This window comes from Poromitra crassiceps (genome assembly GCF_964638095.1).
Source record: "Poromitra crassiceps genome assembly, chromosome: 2".
Classification (NCBI taxonomy): Eukaryota; Metazoa; Chordata; class Actinopteri; order Beryciformes; family Melamphaidae; genus Poromitra; species Poromitra crassiceps.
Window position 1 is genome coordinate 42,340,392 of NC_139624.1, and position 12,500 is coordinate 42,352,891.

The 12,500-nt window shown below is 43.8% G+C and overlaps 1 protein-coding gene across 2 annotated transcripts in view; it reads left to right on the forward strand.

Moving 5' to 3' along the window:
• Positions 1–1,071: 1,071 nt before the first annotated feature.
• Positions 1,072–12,500, forward strand: part of plxna4 (plexin A4) — a gene marked incomplete at both ends in the record, with an annotated part of 489,925 nt that continues 478,496 nt past the window's right edge. The window contains one exon of one of the 2 annotated variants that reach the window (XM_083659977.1): positions 1,072–2,331. In XM_083659977.1, coding sequence (XP_083516103.1) covers positions 1,087–2,331 — 1,245 coding nt within the window. The remainder of the gene's footprint in view (positions 2,332–12,500) is intronic. The other variant, XM_083659976.1, reaches the window with a different exon arrangement.

Below are 12,500 nucleotides of genomic sequence, written 5' to 3' on the forward strand. Positions count from 1 at the left end.
CACCCCAGTGAATTTCATCCGCTCATAACATCCAGCTTGCCACTGGAGAGGCCTAATGAGCAGGTGACACACACAGGGGACCGCCATGTTTACAGGAAGTGCTGTCACTTCCTCTGAACGATCTGTATTGGGGTGTGTGTGTGTGTGTGTGTGTGTGTGTGTGTGTGTTTTCTACACACTTTTGCTTTGATGTTATGAATGTGATACGTTTGCCCCCCTGCTTTCACTATTTTCATATATAAATAAAAAATGCATGGAGGTGTGTGGTTAATGGTTATGTGTGCGTGCATGTGGTGTGTGTGTTTACTGTGTTATGGCTGTTTGTATGTACTGTATATGTATTGCTGAGACTTTGCAAATGACCTAAGGACTAGTGGGAGGCTTATTCTGCAACCACTTGCATTTCCTCCCTAATTGTTCCACCTCTGCCTATAAGTGTGTGTGTGTGTGTGTGTGTGTGTGTGTGTGTGTGTGTGTGCGTGTGTGTGTGTGTGTGTGTGTAGCCATGACTCAGAGATGGAAAGTAAAGCGTTTGCTCTCTGCTAGCGGTGTCAGCAGGTGAGCCGCCCTGTTGGGAGAAAAGAGAAATGGCCAAAGCATGCAAATTGCTACTCCGAGGGGAGAATCAATTAGGTGCAGAGCGGTGTGAGCAGAAAGGCCAGGCGGGGCGGAGAGGCAGCTGGGGGTCCGTGCAGAGAGATGCTGCTGCAGAGCCATGCTGATCACCCCCTCTGAGACCTTGCATTACCAACCCCTCTTCCCCCTTCCTCAATCCACACACTCGAGCTCTCTGAGAAGAACACTGGCCTTCTTCTCTCTAGCCCATTTCTTTTCTAAATCTAGATTGTGCTGGGCTCTCTGTAGTGTTCACCTGCTTTCCTCGTTCTTCTTTGTGAAGGGGCTCTGTCATATGTCTGGACTACAATGTTGTTGTTGTTATTGTTGCTGGTTCTGAGTGGCCTTCGTCTCCTCCCTCTGCAGGTACATAATGTCCTCCGTCTCAAGAAAGGCTTGATCCTGATTGGCTGAGAGTACTGGACTGTGCCCTCCTTCCCGCTCCTCGCCACGTCCAGCCTCCACACAACCATGGAGTCCCTCACCCGGACGCGGACCTGCCTCTTCCTCTGCTGCTTCCTGTCCACTCTGGCACTTCCTGTGAGGTCACAGACAGTGGTGCGAGCCCCCCAGGCTCACAGCGCCGGCTCCCAGGTAATCACAGCGTCCCTTGAGGAGGAGGAGTACGCTTCATTTCGTGCCGAGAACCCAGAATGGACCTTCAACCACCTGGCGGTGGACTATCGCAATGGCAACGTCTACCTGGGAGCCGTCAACCGCATCTACAAGTTGTCCCCGGGTCTGGAGGTCCAGGTGTCCCATGAGACTGGCCCAGACGAGGACAACCGCAAGTGCTACCCACCGCGCATTGTCCAGCCCTGCAGTGAGCCGCTGAGCCTTACCAACAACGTCAACAAGATGCTGCTGATGGACTACCGGGAGAACCGGCTGCTGGCGTGCGGCAGCCTCTACCAGGGCATCTGTAAACTCCTTCGCCTAGATGACCTCTTCAAACTGGGAGAGCCCTTCCACAAGAAGGAGCACTACCTCTCCGGTGTCAACGAGAGCGGCTCTGTGTTTGGTGTCATTGTCTCATACGGCAATGCCTCTCCGGACATGCTCTTCATAGCCACGGCGGTGGACGGCAAGCCAGAATACTTTCCCACCATCTCCAGCCGCAAGTTGGCCAGAAACTCCGAGGAGGACGGCATGTTTGCCTACGTCTTCCATGACGAGTTTGTGGCCTCTATGATTAAGATCCCCTCGGACACCTTCACCGTCATCCCAGACTTCGACATATACTACATATATGGCTTTGCCAGTGGGAACTTTGTCTACTTCCTGACTCTGCAGCCTGAGATGGGGGGTGGGCCGGCCACAGGCTCCTCCTCTGCGGGTCGGGAACAGGTCTACACCTCCAAGATAGTGCGCCTCTGTAAGGCAGACACTGCCTTCAACTCCTATGTGGAGGTGCCTATCGGCTGCGTGAGCGGCAACGTGGAGTACCGTCTGCTCCAGGCCGCCTACCTGTCCAAAGCCGGTGCCATCCTGGCACGCTCGCTGGACGTGGCGCCGGACGATGATGTTTTGTTCGCCATCTTCTCCAAAGGCCAGAAGAGACGACCACGCCAGGCCTCCCAGGACTCTGCCCTGTGCGTCTTCTCTCTGCGCAAAATCAACGAGAAGATCAAGGACCGCCTGCAGTCCTGCTACAAGGGAGAGGGCACGCTCGACCTGGCCTGGCTCAAAGTCAAAGATATCCCCTGCAGCAGTGCTGTGAGTACTACTGCACACACACACACACACACACACACACACACACACACACACACACACACACACACACACACACACACACACACACACACACACACACACACACACACACACACACACACACACACACACACACACACACTCTGACCTACCCTCACATGCACACTTTCACTCTGACTGAATAATCTTGCCTACTATTTAGGGGACATTTGGGAATTTAGTTGTTTAAAACATAAAGATGGAAGTAAAAAAAATTAAAGGTTTTGCATACACGGCATACTTCACACCAGATGTTGATATTGCACATGTTGGTAGAATTTGTTTTATTGTAATTTATTTATTTATGGGACATTGCACATTAATGAACATTACTGTAAATGTGCCAGTGTTAGCCAGATGGCTAATTTTCAACTGTTGTCCCTTGGAACTCCAGATAGAATTGCCAGTGCCTCACACACACTCACAGGAGTGTCTTTTGATGGTGGGAGGAAACCCACATGAACACGGGGAGAACATGCAAAATCCACACAGAAAGGACATGGGGGTTCGAACCCACAACCTTCTTGCTGTGAGGCAGCAGCGCTAACCACTGAGCCACCGTGCCGTCCAAAACATAAGACACACACAAACATAGACACACATTCTGTCTGCAATTGTATTTAAAGTACCAGTAAATAGTAAAGTAATTATTTAAACACTGTGGAAGCAAAGTGGGATTTCATCAGCAGTATTAAGCATGACTCATTGGTAAGCAAAGCTAACTAGATGAGGTGGGCTGTTACGCTTCTGGTCGGTTGGTCGATTGTTTGATTGTTATGCTCCAGTCCGACCAACCATTCTCGTTGGTCAGACAATCACTTCGCTGGTGTTAATAATTTCATAGGAGAAATTCTAGTTGATAAAAAGAGAAACACTCCAGAACGAAGTAACGTGCCATGGAAGCAACACGGACCTTTTCTGGAAGCGCACACAGGAGCAGAAGTGACATTACAGGCTAACCACAGTTAGCATGCTATCTAGACCAGCAGAGTGACGGAATTAACAATTAAATTGGTCAGCCATCGAGCACAAACAATGGACACGTTTTCAGCATGCAGCCAACATCAGCTGTTAACAAGCTGTTAACGAGCAGCTAACATTACATTAAGCACCTTATGAGATGACAATACAGTCATCAGTGAGACTGGATGTCCTCAGAGATACACTCCAACTCCGCTAATGTTAGACAGACTGTTATAAGATGTTACTGGAATAAATCCCAAAAGCGGTCTAGCTCTCCTTTCTGCCAACTTATTAGCTATGCCACGTCTGCTAACGTTACAAAACCATAACCATCGCACACGCTTTCTGAAAGCTGTTTCCCATCACAGCTCAATATGGCCAGGTGCACGGCACGCTGATCAGTCTGTCCATTCCGGTAATGTTACAATGCTGCAAATAGCTTTTATTTATAATTATCAGCTATCAGGTATAGTGCACAAAAATATAAGGCAAAAATATAATGCAAAAAAAAAAAAAAAATCCACCTACCGCACGCACCCACCCCCCTCGACCAATCGATTGGTTCATGAGTTGATAGAATTTTGGTCGACCAAGATTTTCTTTGGTTGAGTCCAGCCCTAGTAAGCTACATTAAAGGAACACTCCGCCCATTTTCAACCAGCTTTGTATCATTAGAACATCAGTAGTATATCAGAAAACTGTAAACTGTTTTGAAGTCTGTCATTTGATTTGACAGTTATTGAGTGTTAAAGTGTGGACCGGTGACATCACTGGTCCACACTAACTCAAATTAATAACTCATTAAGTCAAATCAACTCTCAATAACTGTCAAACTAGATGAATGATGAATAGTTTGACAGTTATTGAGAGTTGATTTGAGTTAATGAGTTATTAATTTGAGTTAGTGTGGACCAGTGATGTCACTGGTCCACACTTTAACACGTTAAATGACAGACTTAAAAACCGTTTACAGTTTTCTGATATACTACTGATGTTCTAATGATACAAAGCTGGTTGAAAATGGGCGGAGTGTTCCTTTAAGAAAGCAAGCTGTTTGAATCATCTCTAGTTGAGGGACACTACAGGTGTGTATGTCGAGGAGAATGAGGTGTGAAGGCTCTGCCACCATGTATAATAATAATGAGCTCAGTTGCACTGCAGGAGGCCTTCATGAACATCTTGTTCTTGTGCGGGTTCCATTCCATTAACATGAGATGTTAACCAGCCACTGCCTGTTCCAATCTGCTCGTCCCTTAAACAATGCAGCCCAATGCTCAACCAAATTAACATAATTCCATTCTCACTAACAGCATGCTACATTCAGTGATTCACTTCATTTGATTTCTCACTTTGTGCACATGAAAAATCAATTGGGAATTTTCTTTTATGTTAGATGTTTAGATCATCTTCACACGCAGGCGAAGGTCCATTATGCATTTTTATTCTTCATGGTTTCATATGACCTCACTGATGAGAAGCAGCCAGCCTCAAGAAATAAGGAATTGGCTTGATCTAAGTCCATTTATTAAGGTAATCATGTTCCTCTAAATGGCAAGCATGGCCAGATGAATGATGCTGTGCCCACTGTGAGGTGCAGATGAGAAGTTAAGGTGACACAATGCTGTGGCTTCAGGGGCTGCTCTTTCAGTGTGTCCATTATATTATTACAATAGCATTTTTCTTTTCTTTTTAATATGGAAAAAGCTGTGAGGATAAATCAAAAGCGGATCATGATAACGTCACCTGACGTCAGCTTAGCAGCTGCTAGCTCACTAACCAGCTAGTTAGCATTTCTAGCAGAAAAACAAAAGCTGTAGTGCTTTTCAGAAGCAGCCGCCTTTTGTGCGCCTTGCAGCTGCTTCCCATTGCTTTTAATGAGGAAATGCTGCTTGGACTCAGAGAAAAGCGCTGGACACTCAGCCTAATAATGGTTGTTTTTTTAGTTGGATAGCATTGCACTGCACTTGAATTCTTTGTGCAGTTTTTCAGTTGCATAGCAGTTGGATAGTTTTGCTATATAATTATAGATAAGTTATGAAAACTGTCTTCTACTTTTTTTTTTTACTGTGAATCATTACAGTTCAGTTTGGTTTATTTATACAGGAAAAGATTGAAAGTGACAGTACAAGTGTTACAATTAAACTGGCCTGACTGGCCTGGTTTTCAGCAGGTTCCTGTTCTGCAGCATGTAGAACAAAACACAAACAATCAATTTCGCTACATAAAATCAGGCAATCACGGACATCATTTGTGCACAGCAAAATCAACTATCAACCATATCAGTCATACAATACAGCAGCATAAACAATTAGAAGAAAAAGGCGGAGTGCGATGGTATATGAATGTGAGTTGAGTCAGGGGTTGCAGGTGTGTTCTTGCATTAGACATTAGATTGCATATTGTTTGTAGGCCTGTTTGAAATGTGAGATGGAGGTTATTGGATATCGGATCTCGTTCCAGATTTTGGTGTATGTGTGAACAAATAATCGGAGTCCAAAATTATTTTTGTAGGCCGGTACTGTCTGGGATGAGTGCATGTGAGATTGATGTGGTGACTTGTGTCGTGTCTTGGAAGCAGAGCTGTGAGTGTTGGACAAGAGTTATTTCTAAACAAAATGTTAAAGTTAAAGTCGAACTGAACCTGTTCGTCACGTGCATATGAGTCCGTTTCAGACTGAAAACATAGTTTGTCTAAGATGACAGGTTGAGAGGCGGGTCATAGTATCATGTCAATGATTTTATTTGACAATTCTGGGGACTGGATTGGGCTTTGGCCAATCCTGGCGTGTTCCGCCTCCAAATCGAGTGGGATTCAGTGTGTTGTGGCGCTCCCCTCGGGAAGAGCCTTTTGACGGGAGGTTAGTGGCTGAGTGAAGCTCAGCGAGCCTACAGGCAGCCAGCTGCCTTCGTGTTGCCGAGCGGAGAGTGCAGCACGTCGTGGAATCTCCGAAGTGCGACCCCTGACAACCAAGCTCTCGGATGCGCGCGCCATTATCGCTGCTGTAAATACGATATCCCTGGAATGCACGTTTTAACGAGCCAGTTACATTTCTTTGCATTCTTAAAGATTATAGTTTTTGTTTTTTGTCTAACAAACTTTGCCAAGTTAGTTAGTTTATGGGATAGGAATTCTGCCAGATGACAGGCACTAGGCGCCATTTTCTACTTCATTTGGAAGAGAAAATGATCCTGAAATGAAGATTTGATTGACAGCTGCATGTCGTGATATGATTGGTTGAAATGGGGTAGAAATTTGATAGTACTAGGTGAAGTCAGCAAACTATACATTACTGTTATCAATGAAATCTTGAAAAATGAACTTTTGATGTGAAAAAGTGTGAAAAACGAAATAAATTAGATTGTTGTGATTTTCTTTGCATACATGATTAAATAGGTGCACTGCATACCCAGGTATTTGAACTAAAAGAAAAGAAAAGTCATTTTTGGGTTCAGCTCGACTTTAATAGCTAGGTTTTTTGTGTAGTTCTGAAAAGTCTGAGCCGTGGAATGTGAGAGTGCAGCAGTACAATGGTGAGTCCAGGGTGGGAGGTTACCATGGATTACAGTACATGTAGTAAAGTATGTTGTGAGTCCAGGGTGGGAGGTTACCATGGATTACAGTACAGGTAGTAAAGTATGTTGTGAGTCCAGGGTGGGAGGTTACCATGGATTACAGTACAGGTAGTAAAGTATGTTGTGAGTCCAGGGTGGGAGGTTACCATGGATTACAGTACAGGTAGTAAAGTATGTTGTGAGTCCAGGGTGGGAGGTTACCATGGATTACAGTACATGTAGTAAAGTATGTTATGAGTCCAGGGTGGGAGGTTACCATGGATTACAGTACAGGTAGTAAAGTATGTTGTGAGTCCAGGGTGGGAGGTTACCATGGATTACAGTACAGGTAGTAAAGTATGTTGTGAGTCCAGGGTGGGAGGTTACCATGGATTACAGTACATGTAGTAAAGTATGTTGTGAGTCCAGGGTGGGAGGTTACCATGGATTACAGTACATGTAGTAAAGTATGTTGTGAGTCCAGGGTGGGAGGTTACCATGGATTACAGTAGATGTAGTACAGTATGTTGTGAGTCCAGGGTGGGAGGTTACCATGGATTACAGTACATGTAGTAAAGTATGTTGTGAGTCCAGGGTGGGAGGTTACCATGGATTACAGTACATGTAGTAAAGTATGTTGTGAGTCCAGGGTGGGAGGTTACCATGGATTACAGTACAGGTAGTAAAGTATGTTATGAGTCCAGGGTGGGAGGTTACCATGGATTACAGTACATGTAGTAAAGTATGTTGTGAGTCCAGGGTGGGAGGTTACCATGGATTACAGTACATGTAGTAAAGTATGTTGTGAGTCCAGGGTGGGAGGTTACCATGGATTACAGTACATGTAGTAAAGTATGTTATGAGTCCAGGGTGGGAGGTTACCATGGATTACAGTACATGTAGTAAAGTATGTTATGAGTCCAGGGTGGGAGGTTACCATGGATTACAGTACATGTAGTAAAGTATGTTATGAGTCCAGGGTGGGAGGTTACCATGGATTACAGTACATGTAGTAAAGTATGTTATGAGTCCAGGGTGGGAGGTTACCATGGATTACAGTACATGTAGTAAAGTATGTTGTGAGTCCAGGGTGGGAGGTTACCATGGATTACAGTACATGTAGTAAAGTATGTTGTGAGTCCAGGGTGGGAGGTTACCATGGATTACAGTACAGGTAGTAAAGTATGTTATGAGTCCAGGGTGGGAGGTTACCATGGATCACAGTACATGTAGTAAAGTATGTTCTTAATTCTTTTGGCCTTTTATTTTGTTATTGTTTTGCCTTTATTGGACAGGATAATAGATTAGATAGGAAGGGTGGGGAAAGAAAGGAGGGATGAAAGAACCACGGGTCAGATTCAAACCCGGGTCGGCCGCATGAAGGACTAAGCCTTTGTGGTACACATTCTACCAGGTGAGCCACCGGTACGCCCTGAGTATGTTCTAGATGTATGAAAATATGAATTTGAATGTTTTACCAGTCCAAAGCTAGATTGATTGGTTGCATTAATACTATTTAATCCTAACTAAGACCAATAACCTCATGTGGGCAGAACTACAAATGAGAAAATCCGGAGCTACACGTTGACAAACCTTTAACTATAGCTCAGGTTCAGAGACGTGAACTTGACCCTCTCCCTGCCCAGTCCATATTGTTGTGACCTTCGTCAAGCACTATCTCTCCACACAGTATATGGTGAATGGATGACAGCCAAGGCCCGGTCCTGTGTTTGCTCTTAGAATCACAGTGTTTATCTATTAATCTATCTATGGCGAGGCACGCGCGCCGGGACGCCTTCGTCTGCCGCTTGAGGGCCCGATAAATCACGCCCGGGGTGGAGCTGTCAGCACTGCAGAGAGGAAGTGTGAGGAGGACACAGGGGTTAGCGTTGAGGAATGACGCCATTTCAGCATGCGCCACACTACCAGCATCGCATAAATTACAGCCCGCTGAACTAGTGACGTGAACTCGGCTGGAGATAGATGAGTTCTGACACACACACACACACACACACACACACACACACACACACACACACACACACACACACACACACACACACACACACACACACCTGTAACTATGGCTACTGCAGAGGCAGTACCTTAGTAGTAGTAGTAGTAGAACACTTTAATGTCCTCTCATAATCATAATTAAACGTTCTCAATCTCATAATCATAATAAAACATTCTCAATCTCATAATCATAATTACCGGTAAACAATAACCGTAATAATAATAAAAAAACAAATACAAACTTCAGGTTACCTGAATCTCACATCTTATTTAGCTGGATGATTGACATGGGGATAAATGAATGTTTTGCTCTGTTGGTTGTGATCTTGGGGTATGTATACCTCCTCCCACCAGAAGGGAGTAGCTGAAACTCTGCTGACAGCAGTACCTTTTAAAGGCAGAGAGGGGTATTTGATCAAGTAGAATAAAAGCAATAAACTACTTTATGAAAGCTGATTAAGTAATGCATTCAAAATAGAAGATAACATACATTCTAGACTGCTTTAGAGTGGAGCTGGTGCTTCAAACGTAAATATGGTGACGTACTTTAACACACACTTGCATACACAAATCAGAAGTTCAGGGCGTGGAGCATTTGTAAATGATTAGACAAATATAAGCCGTTTATTTCCGTTGAGTCTTTTCACAATGAGAACACGTTACAGTATGACAAGATAAGAGGTGGGGAAACATTACACTAATCGTTGTGTGTGTGTGTGTGTGTGTGTGTGTGTGTGTGTGATGGATGTCTTCCTAATATTCTATGGTTGATTTTACACAAGTCGTGTAGTTGTTAGCCTCCGATTAATTCCTTTGCTGCTTTAAATGATGCATGAAGGAGAGCGCTGCATCTCAGATATCCTCAGAAATTTACTTCCAACGCATCGTTCACATCTTCTCCACTCTGTGCTTCCCCTCGGGCGTAGAGAGCCGAGATCGACACACACACACACACACACACACACACACACACACACACACACACACACACACACGCACACGCACACACACTAACACATCAACACACATGCACAGCACACTAACACATAAACACATGCGTGCTGTGTGCACACTGTGTGTGTGTGTATGTATGTGCGCACACACACACACACACACACACCGTTGCTCAGAGGAGTGTGGAGGCCAAGCTGCTTGTTGGGTTCCTGCACTCACATGAAAGTCTAATTGAGGATTCACATAACCGCAGCAAGACATATCAAAACAGGGTCTTGCTCTCTCTCTCTCGATCCTCTCTTTCTCTTTCTCTCAATATCACAATATGTCTCTCTCTCTCCCTCTCTCTCTCCCTCTCTCTCTCTCTCTCTCTGTCTCTCTCTCTCTTTCTCTCAATATCACAATATGTCTCTCTATCTCCCTCTCTCTCTCTCTGTCTCTCTCTCTATCTCCCCCATACTTCCTTTTGCTCGCTCACCCGTTCTGTGATTTAGTTGAAACCTTCCTGTAGTGTGAACTGCGACACTCTGCCTGCATAACATCACAGACATGTGGATGCAGGGTCGACTGTACTGTGACACAGGATAACTAGGTGCAGTGAATGGCTGCATACAGGTACGTCCATATAATTGAATTTTACCAAGATGATTTGAGAACTAAATATACTTAACTTAGACAATACTAATCCAATAAATCCATATATAGTCAGCAGAGCATTCCACACAAGCTAATTTGATGAAAAATTCCCTTTCCCTTTTAGATTGCAGTTCAAAATGATGTAGAAAAAATAATGGACCATTACAGCTGTTTTTTAATGGTGGTCGGTGTCAGTCTGTTGGCTTACTGCTAGAAGGAACTGAGATGAGAGAGCGCCTCAAGGATATGCTTCTCTCTCTCTCTCTCTCTGTCTCTCTGTCTCTCTCTCTCTGCCTTTCAAGCTTTGTCGTATTCTCAACACGTGTTTTTCCTCCAATTAGAGACAGAACAACCAGCCCCAAGGCTCATTAAGAGTAGCCTGGCTATACGAACACACACACACACACACACACACACACACACACACACACACACACACACACACACACACACACACACACACACACACACACACACAGAGACTTCACACAAATTGTGTGCTGCCTGGAATAGATGCAGGACCTGCCACAGTAACATCAACTCACACTAATATAGAGGTCACTTGTCGGTATAGCACATGACATCACATTGGATATATTCATGCATGTTAATATCACTACATTTGCAGTAAATTGACTGTATTGTCTCTCAAGTGAATCATTGTTCACTTCAGATGTGTTAATGAAGAAACGCACGTGCATGCGCGCGCACACACACACACACACACACACACACACACACACACACACACACACTTCCATTTCATTTATTAAGGAGAGGATGTCTGTGAAAACAACTACAGATTTCTTTAATTGTGCCATTGATTTAGTCAACGGACTTCTTAAACAATGTCTTTTTCTTTGTCTCTTATCTTTTTCATCTCTTATCTTTTTCATCGTCGGCACCCTCCCCACTTGATATTCACACAGATGCTAGAAGTCATTTTGAAGATACATCTATCTAACCCAACCAAAATCCATTCATTTCCTCAACCCATTTTTGCAATCGAAGCATTTACTTTTTGTTGTTCACATATATGGATATTATTTCACTAGAAATACACTTGCAGTGTAAAAACCTGGCAACGATCCATTTTTCTGTCTCAAGTTGAACTCGGTGTTCACTGAGTCAGCCTACAAAGTCTGCCCGTTGGGTTTGGATTGGCAGCGGCACACAGCTGATTTTAAAACAAATAGAGGTATGGAATTACTCAAAAGCCCAGGCTAGAGGTTAGAGTTATTGATGTAAGATTTTAATGATTGGATGTCTTATTATAGGAAGTAACCCTCTATTGGCTGAACACAGGTCTTTATTCTCCGCTTGGTTCCATTGGGTATCGTTAGGATTTTAACTATTCTGATTCCGTTTCCGATTCTGCTTATCGATTCCAGTTCTTAACGATTCTCGAATTCTGATTATTTGAGGTGTGGGGTCAAAACAGGTCGCATGCTTATTTCAGTTATTTTTAAACCATTTCACAAGTCATATTTAGTCATATTCATATTATCTTAATATGTTTGCTTGTCATTTATTATGAACTTTTGTAAACATCAAGATTTTAAATTAACACTTTATGTAGCGGTCTGTGTCCACCACTTAATAGAGAGGCAAAGTGGAACGTCACTTCCTGCTTCAGCACTGTACCAGACATTTTCATCCGCCATTTATTTTCCCATAGACATTTCGTAAAATGCTTATAAAATAGTTGGACTTCGTCGAACCAAACGGTTCAGCTAACTCTATAATCGGGAGAGACCATAGAACATTTCACTTGGACCAAAAAAACTAACAACAACATCGAAAAAATATTTTCTTTAAACCCGCATTTTTATGTTTTGGTCCCAGTGAAATGTTATGCGATCTCTCCCGTTTCTAAATATAGCTGAACTGTTTGGTTTGAACCAGTATACCTATTTTTATACGCATTTTACGAAATGTGGATGGGAAAATAAATGGTGGATGAAAATCTCTGGTACAGTGCTGAAGCAGGAAGTAGGCGGTCACTTTGC